This window comes from Perognathus longimembris, chromosome 6, assembly GCF_023159225.1.
Source record: "Perognathus longimembris pacificus isolate PPM17 chromosome 6, ASM2315922v1, whole genome shotgun sequence".
NCBI lineage: Eukaryota > Metazoa > Chordata > Mammalia > Rodentia > Heteromyidae > Perognathus > Perognathus longimembris.
In genome coordinates this window covers 7380212-7402405 of record NC_063166.1, presented here as the reverse complement: position 1 = coordinate 7402405, position 22194 = coordinate 7380212, and the positions used below count along the sequence as shown (strand labels likewise).

General features: G+C 41.1%; 1 protein-coding gene and 1 long non-coding RNA gene across 3 annotated transcripts in view; one reads left to right on the top strand and one right to left on the bottom strand.

The window, feature by feature from the left end:
- The window catches only part of Ubr2 (ubiquitin protein ligase E3 component n-recognin 2), an 82502-nt gene that overhangs the window by 48364 nt on the left and 11944 nt on the right, over nucleotides 1–22194 (top strand). For both annotated transcript variants that reach the window (XM_048347763.1, XM_048347762.1), the window contains exons 24-40: nucleotides 646–694; nucleotides 1013–1167; nucleotides 3938–4040; nucleotides 5548–5657; nucleotides 5763–5843; nucleotides 6606–6784; nucleotides 7642–7841; nucleotides 8887–8980; nucleotides 10347–10508; nucleotides 12558–12661; nucleotides 14099–14177; nucleotides 16511–16659; nucleotides 17315–17370; nucleotides 18323–18419; nucleotides 18654–18721; nucleotides 19208–19343; nucleotides 22083–22173. In XM_048347763.1, the coding sequence (XP_048203720.1) occupies nucleotides 646–694; nucleotides 1013–1167; nucleotides 3938–4040; nucleotides 5548–5657; nucleotides 5763–5843; nucleotides 6606–6784; nucleotides 7642–7841; nucleotides 8887–8980; nucleotides 10347–10508; nucleotides 12558–12661; nucleotides 14099–14177; nucleotides 16511–16659; nucleotides 17315–17370; nucleotides 18323–18419; nucleotides 18654–18721; nucleotides 19208–19343; nucleotides 22083–22173 (1913 nt within the window). The remainder of the gene's footprint in view (nucleotides 1–645; nucleotides 695–1012; nucleotides 1168–3937; nucleotides 4041–5547; nucleotides 5658–5762; nucleotides 5844–6605; nucleotides 6785–7641; nucleotides 7842–8886; nucleotides 8981–10346; nucleotides 10509–12557; nucleotides 12662–14098; nucleotides 14178–16510; nucleotides 16660–17314; nucleotides 17371–18322; nucleotides 18420–18653; nucleotides 18722–19207; nucleotides 19344–22082; nucleotides 22174–22194) is intronic.
- LOC125352587 lies at nucleotides 7145–22141 on the bottom strand. The gene is made up of 3 exons (XR_007211188.1): nucleotides 22018–22141; nucleotides 21354–21355; nucleotides 7145–7177 (listed from the first exon to the last, which is right to left on the bottom strand). It is a non-coding gene; the product is annotated as an uncharacterized LOC125352587 (long non-coding RNA).

Sequence of the window (22194 nt, the reverse complement as noted above, 5' to 3'; positions counted from 1 at the left end):
GGCCAGTCCTGGGCCTTGAACTCAGGGCCTGAGCACTGTCCCTGGCTTCTTTTTTTGCTAAAGGCTAGCACTCTACCTCTTGAGCCATAGTACCACTTTTGGCTTTTCTGTTTATGTGGTACTGAGGAATCAAACCCAGGGTTTCATGCATGCTAGGCAAGTACTCTACCACTAAGCCACATTCCCAGCCCTTCGTTGAATTTTATTTTATTTTATTTATTTTACTTATTTATTTTTTTGCCAGTCCTGGGGCTTGGACTCAGGGCCTGAGCACTGTCCCTGGCTTCTCTTTGCTCAAGGCTAGCACTCTGCCACTTGAGCCACAGCGCCACTTCTGGCCATTTTCTATATATGTGGTGCTGGGGAATTGAACCCAGGGCTTCATGTATACGAGGCAAGCACTCTTGCCACTAGGCCATACCCCCAACCCCCTTCATTGAATTTTAAAGCAACAAAGAACTTACCTGATAATCTAATGGGGAAAAAAATTTTAAGATGACATATGGTTTTAGGGAGAGTACAACACTAAAGGTAAATTTTTTCTAAAATCAAAAAGCAATAGAGCAGAAATTGATATGTTACTGCTTTGAGATATTATTTTTTTGTATTATAATTTTTGTTTAAATCATTTCCTTTTTTTAATAGGCAGAAGAAGCTCAACGGAAATTGAAAAAGCAAAATAGGGAAGATACAGGTACTTCTGATCCTGATCTTTCTAAAAATCTCATTTAAATTTCTTTGACCCTGCCAAGCATTGTTTTCTATCCGCCACAATGATTGTCTATAGTGAGATAAAAGATTTAAATATAAGCTTTCTAGGTGAACATTTTTCTAATTATTATAAAGACCAGTTTCTAGGACTCACCCAGGGATTAGTGGTTTTATCTCAGATCTTGAGGCATTTCTGGGAACAAAGGTTTTCCTCTGTACTGCTTCTGTACTGTGCAGCTGTTTATACAGGGGAGTTTGTTCAAAGGTGTTCTGTAAAAAAACAAAATAACTCTCTTTCCAGCACTTCCACCTCCAATCCTGCCCCCGTTCTGCCCTCTGTTTGCAAGTCTGGTTAACATTTTGCAGTCGGATGTTATGTTGTACATCATGGGCACCATTCTACAGTGGGCTGTAGAACATAATGGCTGTGCCTGGTCTGAATCTATGTTGCAAAGGGTGAGTTGGGTGAAATTTCCTATTTATGTTTCACTGTTTTGCATTAAAAAAGCAAAATACTCTTATACATAAAAGACAATACTTGTATACCTAGAAACATTAGGACTCCAATCTACTTTATTACCTCAATTCCTGATCTACTGTGTTGTTATTCCTTTAGTCTGCCAGTAAAAGTGTGTGCCTGGCAGGTTTTTATTTTTTTGGCTGACAGATTTTTTATACCATGTTATGATTACCTTTGTCTCATTGGCCAGTGTATCTCCCCATCATTGGTCTTGGCCTTTGCATAGGCAGTACTCTGAAATTGGCATAATATGTTAGCCAATATATTTACTTGTGTTTCTCCTTTAATGTCTCAAAAAGAATCTTGAGTTCATCAATATCCATATCTTAAAATCAAACAAATGAGCTAGGTGCTGGTGGCTTATGCCGGTAATTCTAGCTTCAGGAGGCTGAGATGTGAGGATCATGGTTTGAAGCCAGCCCAGGCAGTAAAGCCTGTGAGACTCTTATTTCCAGTTAACTATCAAAAAAAGCCAGAAATGTAGTTGTGGCTCAAGTGGTAGAATGCCAGCCTTGAGCACAAAAGCTCAGGGACCGTGCCCAGGTCCAGAGGTCAAGCTCCAAGACACACACACCCCAAAAATAAATGAACAAATGCAACTTGGATTATTATGTTTCTGTGACTAAAAAGTAGTAAATTTTGAAACTCATTTAAAACATTACTTGCAGCTGTAATGTAAGTATTCCTTACATCATCTCATTGAATTGACACAATACTCCATGGATAGATACTATAACTCTTCCATTGTAGGGGTGAGGCTGCCAAGTTTCAGTGAGGTTCATGTAACTTTCCTGTTACTCAGCAGGAAAGTTGACATGACAACAACTATGCAACTTATAGAATGCCTATTCTTTGCCTTACTGACTGCCAGGCACACTCTCTCTCTCTATATATATATATTTTTTTTCTTTTTTTTTGCCATTCCTGGGCCTTGGACTCAGGGCCTGAGCACTGTCCCTGGCTTCTTTTTGCTCAAGGCTGCTTAATACTCTACCACTTGAGCCACAGCGCCACTTCTGGCCATTTTCTATATATGTGGCACTGGGGAATCGAACCCAAGGCTTCATGTTTACAAGGCAGGCGCTCGTGCCACTAGGCCATATTCCAAGTCCCAGGCACAATATTTTTAACCCTCAGAACTCTAGAGGGAAGTGGTTTATTTCTAGGTTAAAGATGATGACATCATCTCAGAGATGATGCTTCAGCAGCAAAGCCAAGGATTCAAATGAAGGCAAGAGGGCTGGGATGTAGCTCAGTGGCAAAGCGCTTGCCTAGCAAGTACAACGTCCTGGGTTCGATCCCCAGTACCAAAAAAGAAAACACACACACAAAAAAAATACAATCAAATGAAGGCAAGCCTTCCTCCACAGCTTCCATTTTGGATTGTCTCAGCAGGTTTAAATATCTCACTGGGTAAGCTGTGTGTATATACCCCCCTCCCATTTGTAAATGTATTTAAGTTGTACAATTAGGGTGCTGTGGTACCCTGGAGACTCAGTGCTGTGTGAGATAACACTTGTGGGCAGTGATGTTCTGAGGGAAAGTGAACAGTATTTACCTTGTGCATATGTTTTATGTTCTGGCTAACCTAGTTCTTCTAGTCTCTGACAGCTAACTAGTTACCATATGTGGAAGGAAAGAATCAGAGATAACACTCACCTGTCACCTTGAAAAATTGGAAACAGTATAAAAGCAATAAAAATGCTAATAGCTCAGTGTAGTTACATGTTTTCTAAGAGGTTTCTAGGAACTTTTTGTGAGATATATTTTAAAACTACAAGCAAGCTGGCATTAGAGGAAATATATTTCTATATCAGATGATTAAGGCTTAGTTTAGTACTGAGAGATGCCTTAAGTGGCTATAATTTGGCCATTGATTATTAGATGATTTTTTTCGAGGCTGCAGTGTAGGGATGAAACAAAGCTGAGAATTATGAATTGTAGGAATTGCCTAGCTCTCACACCTGGTGATTACTAACTTTTCCTAAGTGTTTGCACCTGACATTTCATAAGAGAGAGAGAGAGAGAGAGTCCGTGTGTCCCGTAGGTCCCGTGTGTGTGTCCGTCCGTGTGTCCCGTCCTAGGGCTTGGACTTAGGGTCTAGGTGCTGTTCCTGAGTGTCTTTTTGCTCAAGGCTTGCTCTACCACTTGAGCCATAGCTCCCTTCTTTTGGAAGATTATTGGAGATAAGAGTCTCTTTGATTTTCCTGCCCAGGCTGGCTTTGAATCTTGATCTGCAAATCTCAGTCTCCTGAGTAGCTAGGATTACAGGCGTGAGCCACTAGCACCCTGACTACCAACGCTTCTTTATTAGAATATGAACCTCAGTCTTTTAGTGTAGTAAGAGTTAAGACTTAGGAAAGTTTTTATTACATTTAAACTTTTGTGTTTTTATGATCATTCTTTTGTTACTTGTAAGATATGTACTTGATGGGGCTGGGGATATAGCCTAGTGGCAAGAGTGCCTGCCTTGGATACACGAGGCCCTAGGTTCGATTCCCCAGCACCACATATACAGAAAACGGCCAGAAGCGGCGCTGTGGCTCAAGTGGCAGAGTGCTAGCCTTGAGCGGGAAGAAGCCAGGGACGGTGCTCAGGCCCTGAGTCCAAGGCCCAGGACTGGCCAAAAAAAAAAAAAAAAAAGATATGTACTTGATTTATTAGTTTTTTACAAAAAAAAGTTAAAGAAAATATATTTTATTTGAGGTATTACACTTGATTGGGATGGCCCTGCAAGAAGAAAAGCAGCATTTAGAGAATGTCATAGAAGAGCACGTGGTAACATTTACCTTCACTCAGAAGATTGCAAGTATGTATGGTACACTTTTTACTAAACTAACAATACCTACAATACTCTATCACCTCTTTTATTGGAGAAGTTCTAAATGAGTACTCTAGAATGCTAACATTTGTGGCTATATTTATTCATCCGTGTATTAAAGGTGCTTTACTAGGTCCTGATAGAAAAGTAGTTAGGTCCTATGCTTACTTAAGATGATCACATTGTTATTTCAGAATATGATGCCATTGTCTTAGCTACAGTGGTGGTAATATTGAAAAAAAATTTTTTTTTGGTGCCAGTCCTAGGGCTTGAACTCACCACTTTGGCAGTATCCCTGAGCTTTTTTTTTCTTCTTCTTCTCTCAAGGTTAATGCTCTACCACTTGAGCCACAGCTCCACTTCCAGCTTTTTGGTGGTCAATTGCAGATAGAGTCTCATGGACTTTCCTGCCGCTATCTTCAAACTATGATCCTCAGATCTCAGCCTCTTGAGTAGCTAGGATTACAGGCATTAGCCACAAGTGCTCAGCCTGACCTTTTTTGATTTGTTGTTCTTGTTGTTGCTATTGTATTTTTGGCTACTGGCAGAGTTTGAACTCAAGGCCTCTTGCTTACTTGGCTAGAACTCTACCACTTGAGCTTCACCTCCAGCCCTACTCTTTGCTGGTTGTTTTGGAGATGGAGTCAAGTGAACTTTTCTGTCTGTGCTAATCATTTTTTTTTTTTTTTTTTTTTTTTTTGGCCAGTCCTGGGCCTTGGACTCAGGGCCTGAGCACTGTCCCTGGCTTCTTCCCGCTCAAGGCTAGCACTCTGCCTCTTGAGCCACAGCGCTGCTTCTGGCCGTTTTCTGTATATGTGGTGCTGGGGAATCGAACCTAGGGCCTCGTGTATCCGAGGCAGGCACTCTCCCCAGCCCGTGTCTGTGCTAATCTTGAACCTCAGTCTTCCACATCACAGGGCATTGAGATGAATCCTGAGCTACTCAGGAGCTAGGATTACAGGAGGGGATGGGGGTTTAGTTTTGTTTTTTTCAAATATAACTCATGGATTTCTTGAGCCAAGACCTCACCTTCAAATAGATGTGTGCTACCAGCTTGTATAGTTACAGAATTATGCTAATTTTTACTCAAGTTGGCCTTGAACTATAGTCCTCCTACTTATATCTCTTAAATGCCTGGAATTAGGCATATGCTACCACAACCTGCCTCTTGTATTTGATTCATAGCTCCTATTGTACCCCTTTTGGTCACAGGCAGTCCAGTCAGTTTCCATGTCCCTTCACAAAGCCACCTTTTTCTAGCCCCAAAGATGGCCTGGTATTTTCCCAGCCAGATTGGCAACCTGCCATTTTTTCATATTATTTATAAATTAATATATTATGTTATGGTGGGACCATATGAATTTGGGTTAATAGGATTGTTTTGATCACTTTGTTCGGAGCTATTTCTTTGTAACTGACTATACAGTGAGATGCCATTTTCTCCAATGGGAACAAGGACTGGGATATGCGAGCTACTGTTCTTTTTCTTCTTTAGAGCCTGGGGTAGCACCAAACAATTCACCCAGCATACTAGCAATGCTAGAGACACTGCAGAATGCTCCCTACCTGGAGGTTCACAAAGACATGATTAGGTGGATACTAAAGGTAACACTTTCCACATTGTTCTATTTATTTACTGTTTATTGAAATAAATAGTATGTTGTGATAAAGTTGCATACCTTGGGGATAACAGATATTTTTTTCTTGTAGATGTACAATACTATTAAGAAGATAAGAGAGAATTCATCCACCAGTCCTATGGCAGATACAGAAGGAACCATAATGGAAGAGGTATAAGAAGTAAAATATAATAATACTGAAAAAAAAGGCCAGGCTCTGGTGTATCAGGTGTACCTGTAATCCTAGCTACTCAGGAGGCTGAAATCTAAAAATCGCAGTTCAAAGCCAGCCTGGGCAAGAAAGTCTCTAAGACTCTTTTTTTTTTTTTTTTTGCCAGTCCTGGGGCTTGAACTCAGAGCCTGGGCACTGTCCCTGAGCTGCTTTTTTGCTCAAGGCTAGCATTCTACCACTTGAGCCACAGTGCCACTTCTGGCCTTTTCTATATATGTGGTGCTGAGCAATCGAACCCAGGGCTTCATGCATGCAAGGTAAACCCTTTATCACTAAGTTATATTCCTAACCCCCCCATGAGACTTATCGCCAGTAAACCACCCGAAAACTGGAAATGGTGCTGTGGCTCAAAGTGATAGAGTTCTAGCCTCAGGGACAGCACCCAGGCCCTGAGTTCAAGCCCCAGGACCACCACCAACAAATACTGAAATAACTCAGCAAGTTCAGTACAAATTCATTTATTTGTAATAAGGTATTGATGGATATTCTCATACATTTGAAATTCCAAATATTTTTTAAAAATATCCCACTCTTTATTTCATGGCAGTTTTTCTGGCTTGCTTTTTTTTCTTTAACAAGTAGGGTAAGATTCTTAAATTTTAATATGGTAGAATAGTTTTCAGTTAATATTTATAATTAAATTGTTATTATTTTGGAAAAAAATATGCATGTAGTATATAATTGAATGAAGCATAATTTCAGAGTTCCAGAGACAAAGACAAAGCTGAGCGGAAAAGAAAGGCTGAGATTGCGAGGCTTCGTAGAGAAAAGGTTATGGCCCAGATGTCTGAGATGCAGCGACACTTCATTGATGAAAACAAAGAGCTCTTCCAGCAGACACTAGAACTTGATGCCTCTACCTCTGCTGTTCTGGATCATAGGTAAACATAGTAATAATAATTGAATCTCAATTAGGAACAAAGTTTCTTTTCCTTACAGTTTTGTTTTGTTTTATTTTGTGTACTAATCCTGGGGCTTGATCTCAAGGCCTGGGCTCTGTCCCTAAGCTTTTGTGCCCTAGGCTAACAATCAGCCACATGAGCTACAACTCTACTTTTTGGTGATTTTTTTTTTGGGGGGGGGAGGGGCAGTCCTGGGCTTGGACTCGGCCTGAGTACTGTCCCTGGCTTCTTTTTGCTCAAGGCTAGCACTCTGCCACTTGAGCGACAGCGCCACTTCTGGTCGTTTTCTATATATGTGGTGCTGGGGAATTGAACCCAGGGCTTCATGTATACGAGGCAAGCGCTCTTGCCACTAGGCCATATTCCCAGCCCCTTTTTGGCGATTAATTAAAGAGATCAAGAGTCTTGGGGCTGGGGATATGGCCTAGTGGCAAGAGCGCTTGCCTCATATACATGAAGCCCTGGGTTCGATTCCCCAGCACCACATATACAGAAAATGGCCAGAAGTGGCGCTGTGGCTCAAGTGGCAGAGTGCTAGCCTTGAGCAAAAAAGAAGCCAGGGACAGTGCTCAGGCCCTGAGTCCAAGGCCCAGGACTGGAAACAAACAAACAAACAAACAAAAAAAGAATAGATGCTCTAAGCTCAGCGTCTGGCATTGGTTGCATATGGGTGATGAGAAGTAAGAAAATGGTTCTAACACATAAGAAAGTCTTCAGCCAATTCAAGTCATCAAAAAAAAATGTGTTCAGTATGTACATACCTGATTCTATTGTGTTATGATTATGTAGAAAGTTCTTAGGTTTATTGATTATATCTATAACCTCTTATATTACAGTCCTATGGTTTCAGATATGACATTTACAGCATTGGGCCCAGCACAAACTCAGGTCCCTGAACAAAGACAAGTTGTTACCTGTATATTGTGTCAAGAGGAACAAGAAGTTAATGTGGAAAATAGGGCAATGGTTTTGGCAGCCTTTGTTCAAAGATCAACTGTACTATCAAAAAACAGAAAAAAAATCATTGAGGATCCAGGTGAGTCATAGCTAAGTCCATATCCCCCTATTTAATGCCAGCCATTCAGTGTGGTTGGTGACTTAGGGAGAGTTTTACTTATATGATAATTACTCCATGGGGTTGGTATTGTATTTAGCCAGAACATAAATAGGAATTGCCAACTTAGTAGATTGAGAACCACCTCCCAGGTGTTAAGGCTGTTAAGTCTGAGTTGTATGCCTCCTCTCTTCAGCTTGTTTGCTATTTGCATGTGTCCATGGTGGCCCCTGTGGAATTTCCTGAGAGGAAGACCCTTGTCTGAGGAATTCCCAAAGCACCTCTTTAGTCAGAATCTTTCACTTGGAGGATATAAATTTTCCCTCAAAGGGAAGTCTTCATGGTATGACTGAACACCCTAGTTATGAAATATAACTACATTTTTCATCTTAAAAATTGTTATTTAAACTAGGTAGTCTATGAACATTTCAAATCAAATATTGTTTCTGATTCATTACTTCCTGAAGAAAAAAGTTTTGGCTAGCAATGAGTGAATTTTTTACTGTAAATATTAGCACCAGAATGGAGAATTCTAACCAGCCCTCAGTCTGATCTAGTGTGAGCTTAGATATTTTATTGTCACTTTGCCTGTTGTATGGTGGCTATGGTTATTTCTACACAAGTCGTTCAATAGATATTTGAGAGAGCATACCCACTACTGCCAAACATACATACATATACATATACATATATATACATATATATATACACACACACATTGCATTGAAACCCAGCTTTGAATGTATTCAAGTCAGTCTCAGGAAAATTATCTTTTTTATCTTGAGCTCAGCGCTGAAGGAGAGAAGTGGAATATTTCATTGACCAGGATGGATTGGTAGTTATCCTTGGTATTCCTGAGGACTGACTTTAGGAACCCCTAGTGGACACTAAAGTACACAGATACTCAATATATATAGTAGCAAGTTTAAAAGTCCTTATTAATGATTTCACAAATTCAAAGTTGTACATTTACTAAAAGAAAATTAAATGCTTGGGCTTTTTTGTTTTGTTTTGTTTTATAATGCAGAAAAATATGATCCATTATTCATGCATCCCGACCTGTCTTGTGGAACACACACAGGTAGCTGTGGACACATTATGCACGCCCATTGTTGGCAAAGGTAATATGTATTCTTCATAGTAGTCAAGAGAAGCTTATCTGAAAGCTCAACATTAAATTTCTAAGGAAATTCCATTCTAGAAGAAAGGAAAAGAACTAAAGATATTGACCAAAAAAATACGTATTTTTACCAAATTACGAAAACAGATTATTTTGTCATATATGTCATCAAATCATTGGAAACCTTAGGCTATGTCAAATTAGTATAGCTTTATAGTAGTGTTTTTGGTTCCCTCAAACAATTAAGTAAATCTGTAACAAACTGGAAGAATTTTTGTTGTTGTTGTTTTGTTTTGTTTTTTTGTAAACAAGAGTTTTTTGGTTTTTTTTCTTTGTTGCTGCTTTTGTTTTCATTTTCTTTTGTCTTCTTGGTTGGTTAATCTGCTTTGGGAAGGGTAAAGGGTCCACAGAAATGGAGGGACAAATGTAGCTGTGGTCCTCACTAGACCCTATGTGGAAATGAATGCTACAATTTGTGGGTTTGGATGGGATGAATGGTGTGTTTTTTTGTTTGTTTTTTTTTCTTGTCTTAGGGTTTGAACACAGGACCTGGGTGCTGTCCTGAGCTTTTGTGCTTATGGTTACCACTCTACCACTTGAGCTACAGCTATACTTCCAGCTTTTTGGTGGCTAATTGATTATAAAAAGAGTCTCACAGCCAGGTGTCAGTGGCTCACGCCTGGGGATCTCGGTTCAAAGCCTGCCCAGGCAGGAAAGTCCATGAGACTCTTATCTCCAATTAACCACCAGGAAACCAGAAATGGCACTGTGGCTCAAGTGGTAGAGCCCTACCGTTGAGTTGAAGGGCTCAGAGACAGCACCCAGGCCCAGAGTTCAAGCTCCACGACTGAAAAAAAGGAGTCTCACAGACTTTCCTGCCTGGGATAACTTTGAACCATGATCCTGAAATCTCAACCTCCTGAGTAGCTAAGATTACAGATGTTATTCACCAGTGCCCAGCTAAGAATTTTTTTATGAGTGACATAAATCATAAATAAATGAGCAATGCCTTTTTCTAGACCCAAGGTGAACTGCTCTTGATTACAAAGGTGTTGGTACTTTGTTACTTCCAAGATTATCTTGACTCCCTGTGCTAAAGTGAGAAAACCTTGAACATGTTCAACTTTGATACTTTCTGTGCTTCTGCAAAAAGAAATAATACCTGCTTTAGAACCCTTAATATAGTTTGATTGTTAAAACAACTCAAAAAGTCACAGTGCCACTGTTAAAAATACTTCAGGCTGTTTTTAAGGTTTTCATTTTTAAGTATTTGTGAAAACCAGTGATTTAAAATATTGACGTTTGACTCTTGTTGCAATAAATGACCACTGACTGATTTTGACACCTCATGTTCTCTACTTGTGAAGGTATTTTGATTCTGTTCAAGCTAAAGAACAGAGAAGGCAACAGAGGCTACGCTTGCACACAAGCTATGATGTAGAGAATGGAGAGTTCCTCTGTCCCCTTTGTGAATGCTTGAGTAATACTGTTATTCCTCTACTGCCTCCTCCAAGGAATATTTTTAACAGGTAAATCTTCATGACACCTATTTTTAATAGTTGTTATTCACCCATCAATAATCTAGAAGATAATAAAATTCTGATATTCATGAAAACAAGTATCTTCATTTGTAGTAACAGTTCAAACTTTGAGGGCTGCAAATGTGACTTAGTGGTGAAGGGGGGAATGAAGAGTTAAAGTAAACCCCATTTTCAGGCAGCCCCCATTTTGTTGTCTGTTTAAACTATGAGCAAACCCAGGGCAAGCTTATTAGGGCCCAGCCGGTCAAGAACTCTAACCGCCTGGGAATGCTTAACTCTAACCGTCCCCAGAATGCCTCGAGCCCTGAGCCAATCAGATTTGTACCCGTGTCCTAATCTTGCTTGCTTGAACACCTGATTGCTGTAACTTTTTTTGCCTTTATAAGCCCTGTGCAATCGCAGCTCGGGGCTTCCTCCTAACCTCTGCTGTGTCAGTGGGTAGGACGAGGCCCGAGTTGCAGCTCGCCTGAATAAAGCCTTGCTTTTGCATTTCGGAACGTCTGAGTCTAGGTGGCCTTCTTGATGGTCTTCTCACGACTTGGCATAACAAGTGGTAGAGTGCTTGCCTAGCATGCATGAAGCCCTGGGTGCTATCCCCCAGTACCACTACATAAACAGAAAAAGCTGGAAGTGGCACTGTTGCTCAGGTGGTAGAGTGCTAGTCTTGAGCAAAAGAAACTCAGGGACAGCACCAGGTCCTGAGTTCAAGCCCCACCCAGCATTGGCAAAAGCAAAAACAAAAAAATCATACTTTGAATAATAATTATTTGCAACTTGGCCAAGAATACCCTTAGGAATCAGTGTTGTTTTGTTTTGTTATTACAGTTCCAGGGCCCGAACTCAGGGCCTGAGCACTGTCCCTGGCTTCTTTTTTGCTTAAGGCTAGCACTCTACCACTTGAGCACCCACACTCTACCACACAGCTCCCACTTCTGGCTTTTTCTCTATATGTGGTGCTGAGGATTGAACCGGGGCTTCATGCATGCTAGGCAAGCACTCTACCACTAAGCCACATTCCCAGCCCAAGAATCAGTGTTGTTTAAAAAAAAAAAATGTAGCCAGGCACTGGTGGCTCACCCTTTATTTAATACAGGAGACTGAGATCTAAGGATCGTGGTTAGAAGCCATCCCAGGGAGGAAGGTCCATGAGAATTTAGCTCCAATTAACCAGCAAAAAAGCTGGAAGTGGAGGTATGGCTCAAGTGACAGAGCTCTAGCTTTGAGCAGAAAAAGCTCTGGGACAGTGCCTAAGCCCTGAGTTCATGCCCCAGGATGGGGGGAGAGGGAGGATGAATAGATTGTGATGTAAATTTGTGCTCCTAATCCTACTTATAAAATGAATTTGAACTAAAAAAGCTATCATTGTTAGAATAAGGATTAAGCAATAAGGAGAAATGATTTTGGGTTGGATTTCACCTGTGACTTGGTGGTTTAAGTATTTTTTGTCTTTAAGAGGCATTATTGCATAGTCATAACTGAATACAGTTACAAAAATAACAGTCTTTGAAATGTGACAGAACTTGGTTTGAATGCCAAATTTGCCTTTTATGACCTTAGTCAAGCCCTAAATCTCAGTTTCCCCATCTGCTAAATAGGGGTGATAATACATAGGAGGATTATACTAAACATTTACAGTAAAACATTGCTAAGAGCTTATCAAATAAGCAGTTAATAAGTTTTTGTTGTGATGATATTTAAGAAATTGTAGTAGATTCCAGTACTGAAAGAAATGCCATTTGCCCTATCTATTCTGAATTGCCCTTACCCCAGTGATGAGAGAATTGAAACTTCAGTCTCATGCATTTCAGTCAAGTGTTCTACCCCAGTCTACATCTCTAGCACATGTTGTGTTTGAATTGTTGTTTGTTTGGTTTGGTCTTTTGGCTTTTTTTCCCCAATAACTTTCCCTCTGACCTGTTCTCAAGTCTTTGAAGTGTGTCTAAAATATTATACTCATGATAATCTAAGAACTCTTTTCTATCTTAAACTATACAACAATAGTAAAGTGTACTAAGTATTCTCTGTAATGTTTTCTAGGAGGTTAAATTTTTCACATCAACCAAATCTGACTCAGTGGATTAAAACAGTATCTCAGCAGATAAAAGCGTTACAGGCTCTTAGGAAAGAAGAACATGCACCTAGTAAGTTATGATAACCTGCTTTCTTTTTTGCCCCTTAAAGCCTGAGATCTTTGGAAAATAAGAGCCAGAAGATATTATTGTAAAGTCTTTTATTTATGCCAGGAATATTCCTATAATCTTAGCACTCAGGAGATTAAGGCAGGAGGATCTTAAATTTGCATTGAGCCTGGGGTATATAGAGTATATAGTAAGATCCTGCGCCACCCCCCCCCCCAATTTTTTTTTGATTCATTGTAATTTTCTTTGTGTGTGTGTGTGGTTTTTTTTTTTTTTTTGAAGCAGTACTAGAGCTTGAACTCAAGGTGTAGGTACTGTCCCTTAGCTTTTTCGCTCAAGACTGGTGCTCTATTACTTGAGCCAAAGTTCCACTTCTGAGGGGTTTTTTTTTGTTTTGTTTTGTTTTTGCCAGTCCTGGGGCTTGGGACTCAGGGCCTGAACACTGTCCCTGGCTTCTTTTTGCTCAAGGCTAGTACTCTACCACTTGAGCCACAGTGCCGTTCGGTCTTTACTGTTTATATGGTGCTGAGGAATCGAACCCAGGGCTACATGCATGCTAGGCAAGCACTCTACCACTAAGCCACATTCCCAGCCCCACTTCTGAGTTTTTGCTGCTTAATTGCACGTAGTAGTTTCAAAGACTTTACTGCTGAGGGCTAGCTTTGAAACACAATCCTCAGATCTCAGCTTCCTGAGTAGCGATGATAGTTGGTCTTTTTAAAATAAATTTGACTCTAATGTATTAATTTCTTTTTTTTTTTTTTTTTTTGGTTGTGGGTCTTGAACTCGGGGTCTGGGTGCTATCCTGAGCCTCTTTGTACTCAAGGCTAGTGCTCTACCACTTTGAGCCACAGCGCCATTTTCAGTTTTTTAGTGGCTAATTGGAGATAAGAGTCTCATGGTCTTTTCTGCCTGGGCTGCCTTCAAACCACAATCCTCAGATCTTAGCCTCCTGAGTAGCTAGGATTACAGGTGTGAGCTACCAGCACCCAGCTATATTAATCTTTATTCTTAGATAACATATAAGCTCAAGTAAAGTTTATAATAAATACTTCTCCATTTTGCTGAAGTGCTGGGGAAAGGGAAATGTAAATGTGACTGAGTGTTGAGCACGCTTTAGTTTTCAGTGCATGTGTGGATTGACTTCATTGTAGGCAGCACCAAAAGTTCCCCAAGTTTCATAGACCACACACTGCCCTGATGACCTGTGGGAAAGCAGTATGAGCAAAAACTAAATAGCATGCTCTTGGTCTAGTGGGCAAACTGTGAGAAGGTACTTCTATCAGACAGCCACCAGTATTTGTTATGCTTTATGTGGAATGTATATTATGCCTGTTGCTATAACTGGGAATTTTTCCCAGGTATATTTATTGCATACATTAAATATATATATAGAAATGTGATCTTTAGAAAAATTATATAAAATGCTTGTTTCTGTAGATACTGCCTCTTCAGATAATTCAGAAAACATAAATGAATTACAGCTTCCAGAAGGATTTAGGCCCAGTTTTCATCCTAAGTGAGTATTTCATTCCATTTCTTTTAAATATGGCCCATTCAAAATGAAAAATTAAGTCAGCAATTAATAGGAAAATGATTTGACAAGCTAGAAACCACGATGCAACAAAATACTGATGTTGAATTTTGAAGCTTAAGTATTACATGATAAAAGAACCATGTGACTGTTTGAGTGTCCACTTCTGCCTGGGTGACCAGCTGATCTGCTTCCTGGCCACCTCATCAAGACATCTAGAGAAGTCAGACTCTGGCTTCCCCCACTAAGTCCTATATTTCCTTATGACTTACACCTTTCCACTTATGGACCAACCAGTCTTAGTCACTAACACCCAAGCAGCGTATTTTCAACTCTGTTTAGTGACGACCAATTATAAAGGATGGCTTAGATAGATTCCTTGGTTAGGTTCCCAACACCACTGCTTATTAGCTGTGTGACTTTGAGTAAATTGCTTCACCCCTGTGTACTTCGTTTCCCTCATCTGCAGTGTGAGAATAGCCCACAGTGATAATGGTGAGAGGACGTAATGCACACAAACTACCTGCAATCTGTGCCTACCTAGTGTGTACTACCATTAAATATAGAATTGCAAGGCCTAAGTGAAGAAACATCATACTCTGCCTCTTGTGACCCTTTTCCACTGCCAGTCTTGTCTTTTTGTTTGTCTCTCTGTCATGACTAATGTATCTTTTTTGCCCCTAATGTTGGCTATTCAACCCAGGACCCTATAACTTACTAGGCAAGCACTATACCACTGAGCTATACCCACAACCCTATGTCCATATTTCTAATTCAACATTGTCTTTCATGTTGATTAGACATCATTTCAGAACTTTTAGCTAAATCATCAGTTTTTTACTATAATTGTATTTCTTCCAGTTGTATTTCCTTTCTTGTACACGTTTGACTTTTCCACAGTTAATAATTACTTTTTTTTTGGTATTTTGTTTTCCTGTAGGTGTATTTTTAAATTTGTTCTTCCCCTGAATAGTGTTGTAGGCCTGTTGGATGCCTAACTCAAGTGCTTGTACCAGTTAAATTGTCTTCTCTCCTGGAGTCCTCCCTCCCATACAAAGCCTCTGCCCTCCTGTACCAGCAAGGACAGGACATAGCTGTCACCTTGAAGCTTTCTTCAGTCATATTCCCTCTTTTGCTCACATACATCTTTCAACAGGCTCCTAAGAAAGGATACCTGGTTATTACATTTTTGTGGGGTTTATGGTGATGTTGGTGGTCAGGTGTTTTGTGTTCATGTCCAAGGCCTTGCTAAACCCACTGAGCTGAACACTTAGTCCCAAGTTTTTCTTTCTTCTTGTTTTTTTCAGTTTCTTCCTTTGATGCGTTCTCTAAATGTTTATTGGTCCTTGGGTAGCTATTTTTTTTTTTTTACTTCTTTTTTTTTTTTTTTTTTGGCCAGTCCTGGGCCTTGGACTCAGGGCCTGAGCACTGTCCCTGGCTTGTTCCCGCTCAAGGCTAGCACTCTGCCACTTGAGCCACAGCGCCGCTTCTGGCCGTTTTCTGTATATGTGGTGCTGGGGAATCGAACCTAGGGCCTCGTGTATCCGAGGCAGGCACTCTTGCCACTAGGCTATATCCCCAGCCCCTTGGGTAGCTATTTAAAAATAGCTCATTTAACAGCAAAAAGCTCATTGGATACGTATAGGCAGGTATTGCTGACTTGTAAGTCTCAAAGTAGGTGATGAAGTGACTGTGAGTCTTTTATTAGTGGTGTCAGTGTATGGCTCAGCTTTTCTCTGAGGACTCTTTACTATCCATGGCAGTGAGTATGCACTGCTGATACTCTCAGAATGGGAAGAGAGAGTGTCAGGGTTCCTATAGTTCTCTCTGTAGACTTTCCTAATGTCCCATTCTTACTTCTATGCTTCTTTGCTAACCCAGAGAGCATCTAACTCTTAACAGCTTTGATTCTCCCCTTCCCCTTTTCCTGTAGTTGTCTCTGAATACAGTTAAGTGGTTCCGTTTCAACATAGGAAATAGCTGTTAAGAAAAAAGCCATTTACACCAGGCTCTAGAGTCTCAAATATTAATAAACTTGTAAAATACAAAAAAAGAAAAACAGTGCCAGGTGACGGTGGCTCACACCTGTAATCCTAGCTACTCAGGAGACTGAGATTTGAGTATTGTGAGTCTCTTTATCTCCAGTAGCTACTCAGAAAAAGCCTAAAGTGGTGCCGTGGCTCAAATGGTAGTGTTAACCATGAACACAAAGAGGCTCAGGGACAGTGCCCAAAGCCCTATGTTGAAGCCCCAGGTCCAGAAAAAAAGCCATTTTATTACACATTATTTGGAACTAATCCTATACATGTTTGTTGCAGGAACCCTTATTCTGAGAGCATAAAAGAAATGCTAACAACATTTGGAACTGCTACTTACAAGGTGGGACTGAAGGTTCATCCCAATGAGAGTGACCCCCGTGTGCCCATTACATGTTGGGGTAGTTGTGCCTACACTATCCAGAGCATAGGTGAGAGATTGTACTGCTTCACATCATGAACATAAGTTGATTAGAGTTAGCTTTAGAATCCTGGGGTTTGGTGGGATTTTGTTTTTTTGGGTATTTTTGTTGTTGTTGTGTTTTTTTCCTGTCAGTGGTGGCGCTTGAACTCAGGACCTGGGTGCTGTCCCTGAGCTCTTTTTGCTCAAGGTTAGTGCTCTACCACTTTGAGCCATGGGGCCACTATGGGTTTTTGAGTTGTTGATTGGCGATGAGAGTCTCACAGAGTTTCCTGGCTTCAAGCGTCGATCCTCAGATTTCAGCCTCCTAAGTAGCTAGGATTACAGCTGTGAGCCACCAGTGCCCAGCTAGATTTCTGTTTTAACTGAAATATAAAGAAATAATAAAGGGCTTAAAGCAGAAAATGTCATATATAGAAAGAATTTTAGTCTGGCAGCTTATAAACTATAGCAATAAACTCACAGAGGTGGTGGCTACACCATTTTATTAGTTGAGGGAATCTTTTTGTTCTTATCATTCAAAATTAATTCTTATGAAATGATTTAAAGGATTATCAAACCTGACAATATTTCACTTTATACAGATTGTTTTACCTTGTTAGAAGATAAAGTAGTAAAATAAACACAACATGAAGTTGACTGTATTAATCATTTTTAATCCACAGAAAGAATTTTGAGTGATGAAGATAAGCCATTATTTGGTCCTTTGCCTTGCAGACTGGTAGGTTCTATATGGCTTCTGATAGGTTTTGCTTCTTTTAAACATACAGACCTGAAGTCATTTTTGTAACAGTTCATTCTTTTCAAAGTAAAACATATTTTCTGTAAAGATATTGAAGAAGTAATGTTTGTAGTTCAGCTTTTCTTGATTTTTCTTTATTATGGATTTCTAGGAGATACTATATCTCTTATTTAGAGCTCTTTGTTAAGCACTTGAAAAGATGAGAAAAACTCAAAACTGTTTTCTTAAAATTTGTGTGTGTGCCTGTACTGAACTTGGAGTCTGGATTATTTTTCACTCAAATCTGATGCTCTACCATTTGAGCTACAGCTCCACTTCTGGCTTTTTGCTGTTTTGTTGCAGATAAGAATCTCATGGACTTCTCTGTCTGGACTGACTTCAAATTGTGATCCTTCAGGCCTTTTTTTTTGGGGGGGGGGGGTCAGTTGTGGGGCTTGAATTCAGGGCCTGGGCATTCTCCCTGAGCTTTTTTACTCAAGGCTAATGCTCTACCACTTTGAGCCACAGCGCAGGTTCACTTCCAGTTTTCTGGTGGTTAATTGGAGTCAAGAGTCTCACAGACTTTCCTACACAGGCTGGCTTCATACCGCAATCCTCAGATCTCATTCAACCACCTGGGTAGCTCGGGTTACAGGCCTGAGCCACCAGTGCTTAGCAAGAGAGATGTGTTCTTTTTCAGAGAGCTCCAGTGGGCATAGTGGCAAGGAGATGGCTCTTGTGTATTTAGCATTATTTGTATTTGTATTTGTGTTTGTGTATTTAGCATTATTCCATGATAGAGGCAGTCATTGCAGACGTCGCAGATTCAGTTCTATGTCCCTGAGAGACATTCTATTGTGCGTTCACCTGTGCTTTGAACTGGCTCCCTGAAAGAAGAGAACTACTTTATGTGTTGGCTTCTTTGATAAATATATCAATTTCTTTATTGCAGGATGACTGTCTTAGGTCAATAACAAGATTTGCAGCAGCACATTGGACCGTGGCATCACTTCCAGTGGTTCAGGGACACTTTTGTAAACTTTTTGCCTGTAAGTATCCATATAGTTACAGTACATGTTATGATTATTTCTCATCTTTGACAATTTTTATTAACAGTATAATTTCTTCTCAATTATGAAGAAGTATTTATAGGACTTTTTCTTACATGATCTCTAACTAAAAGAAAGTCATACGCATCCTCAAAAGGCTAAAACTAGACTTTATGGATTTCAGTTTATATTGCCATGTGAACTATACTCACATGTTTTTCCTTCAATCTTTAGCACTGGTGCCTAATGACAGCTATGAAGACCTTCCTTCCATATTAGACATCGACATGTTTCACATGCTGGTGAGTGTTGTACCATTTGTTTGATGGTCCACATACTCCATAACTCTCCTTGTGTTTGGTGAGATATCCTCCCTAATCACTTCTGCATTTAATTCTTTTATGAGGAGCCTCAGAAAGAAAATAGTAGTTGGGTGCTGGTGACTCAGACCTGTAATCCTAGCTACTCAGGAAGCTGAGACCTGAGGATAACCAGGCTAACCAGTAAAGTCTGTGAAACTCTTATCTCCATTTAACCACCTCAAAACCTGAATTGGAGCTGTGACTCAAGTGGTAGAATGCTAGCCTTGAGCACAAAACCTCAGGGACAGCACCCATGCCCTGAGTTCAAACCCCAGGACCAGCACCCACAAAAAAAAGTTAAGGAAGCTAGTTGACAGACTTGATCTGAGTGTTTAGACATCCTTCTTCTCAGGAAGAAAATGGAAATAGGCTTATCTGTGAGATGAAATGACTGTACTCTCCTAATGTTCTGGGTTTGATGTTTAGGTGGGCTTGGTGCTTGCTTTTCCTGCACTGCAATGTCAAGATTTTTCAGGGACCAGCCTCAGCACGGGAGACCTTCACATTTTACATCTGGTTATTATGGCACACATCGTTCAGATCTTACTTACCTCGTGTACAGGTAACTCCTGCCTTCTTTTGTCAGCATCTTGAAGGAAGCGTTTGTGTTTTCTCCATTTCAAAAAAGTATGAAGAGGGAGAAGATGTTTCAATGAGAATAATAGATAAACTAAACAACTTGGTTTCTCTGTTTATCTTCATATAGAAAGTTTTAAGTTAAATTTCTGCTGTTAAAAGCCCCTGTCCAGGGGCTGGGGATATGGCCTAGTGGCAAGAGAGCTTGCCTCGTATACATGAGGCCCGGGGTTCGATTCCCCAGCACCACATATACAGAAAACGGCCAGAAGTGGCACTGTGGCTCAAGTGGCAGAGTGCTAGCCTTGAGCAAAAGGAAGCCAGGGACAGTGCTCAGGCCCTGAGTCCAAGGCCCAGGACTGGCCAAAAAAAAAAAAAAAAAAAAAGCCCCTGTCCACTGGGCACTACTGGCTAAGGCCATAAGCTACTAAGGAAGCTGAATTCTAGAGGATTGTGGTTTTTTGTTGTTGTTGTTGTTTTTGTTTTTTTTTTGGCCAGTCCTGGGCCTTGGACTCAGGGCCTGAGCACTGTCCCTGGCTTCTTCCCGCTCAAGGCTAGCACTCTGCCACTTGAGCCACAGCGCCGCTTCTGGCCGTTTTCTGTATATGTGGTGCTGGGGAATCGAACCTAGGGCCTTGTGTATCCGAGGCAGGCACTCTTGCCACTAGGCTATATCCCCGAGGATTGTGGTTTTAGCCTGGGATAAAAGTCTGTGAGACTTCATGTCCAAAATAACCAGCAAAGGGGCTGAGAATATGGCCTAGTGGTAAAGTGCTCGCCTCGTATACCTAAAACCCTGGGTTCGATTCCTCAGCACCACATATATAGAAAAAAGCCAGAAGTGGCACTGTGGCTTAAGAGGTAGAGTGCTAACCTAGAGCAAAAAGAAGCCAGGGACAGTGCTCAGGCCATGATCCAAGCCCCAGGACTGGCAACAAAACAAAACAAATAGACTTTGCCCCTATTCCGACTTAAAAAAATAATAATAATAACCAGCAAAGGCTCAGAATGTGGCTTAGCGATAGAGTATTTGCCTAGCATGCATAAAGCCCTAGGTTGGATTCCTCAGCACCACATACACAGAAAAAGCCAGAAGTGGCGCTGTGGCTCTGTCGGGACACTCGGCTCTGTGTGCTTCTCCCACCAGCAGGAGGAGCAGGAAGCGTTGGTGGGGGGGGGGGCCGAGATGAGGTAGAGCCACAAAACCGCCCGCCAAGTCCCCCTTAAGTTTAAAGCAGGACTCAGGATACAGGCGATTTCGGGGAACCGTCTGGCGAGCTTTCCGTTTAATAAAGGGGAGGGCAATTACATTTATAGCAGTGATGACAGGGGAGGGACTTGGATTGCCTAACTAGGTATTAGCGATTGGCTGATGAGCTGTCCGTCCAAGGCGGCACCCTAGGATCTCCTCCAAGGCTAATGTCACGTCCCATAAGACTGTCCCTCCTGGGCTCAGCTGGCGCCATTTTGGCACATGTGCTTAGAGACGGAAGGCAGGGCTGGTTCAGCCCCCTCTTCCGGTTCTGGACCCGGAAGGGGGTAGGAGTGGCTAACAGCCACGCAGCCCCAGGGTGGGAGAAAGGGGGTGGTCTCTCAGGACCACTCCCCTCAATGCCAAGCCGATGCCCCAACATGGCTCAAGTGGTAGAGTGTTTAAGCAAAGCTTTGAGCCAAGAGGCTTGAGGGGAAAAAAGCTCAGGGACATTGCCCAGGCTTTTGAGTTCAGGCCCCAGGACTGGCAAACAAACAAACAAAATAACCAGCAAAAAGCTAGGCTGGAGGCATGGCTCGGTAGAATGCCAGCCAAGTAAGCAAACCAAGCAAGTACTAGGCCTCAAGTTCATATTCTAGTAATCACCTTTCCCCCCAAAATGTTTTTCTTTTCTTTTCCTCTTCTTTTTCCCCCCTACCCACCACTTTTGTTTTGCCAATCCTGGGTACCATCCTTGAGCAGCTTTCGCCCAAGGCTACTGCTATACCACTTGAGCCATAGTACCACTTCTAGCTTTTTTTTTTCTCTGATTATTAGAAATGAGGCTCTCGGACTTTCCTGCCCAGGCTGACTTTGAACTGCAATCCTCAGATCTCAGCCTGCTGAGTAGCTAGGATCACAGGCATGAGCCACCAGCACCTGGCTTCTTTTTCTTTTAAACAAATTCGTTAATATTTGAGTAGCATAGTTTAACTTTACTTTGTGTCTATGTGTATGTGCGTCTGTGCACCAGTCCTGAGATTTGATCTCAGGTCTCTGACACTGTCCCTGGCTTTATTGCTCAAGGCTAGCATTCTACCATTTGGGCCATAGCTCCACTTCTGGCTTTTTTTTTCAGTGTTTAATTAAGGATGAGTCTCAGAGACTTTGCTGCACGAGCTTGCTTTGAATAGTAATCTTCAGATCTCAGCCTCTGTGTTTTGAAATGTCATTTAGGCATTCAGTAATTCCCTGTGCGTTCATCATTATTATGTTCTCATTGGAACTTCCTGTTTATCAAACATGTTTAAAATACATAATTAGTTTATTTTACCCACCTCATGCTGGTTGGCTCCTTGGTCTGATATACATCAGATCTGTGCTCACAGTTGAAGAATTAAAATTCTGTATCATTTGTGAATACTATTTCATGTTACATATGAGTATATGGATATAGCTGAGAATTGACTGATTGGTTCTTTTGACATCAAACACACTAGGAAAACGGTGTGTTAGTATTTGCTTATCTTTCAGAGGAGAATGGCATGGATCAAGAAAGTACCTCTACAGAAGAAGAACTGGCAGTTCTGGCTATATATAGCACCCTTCATCGGTTCACAGGAAGGTGAGGCTACCTCTTCCCAAA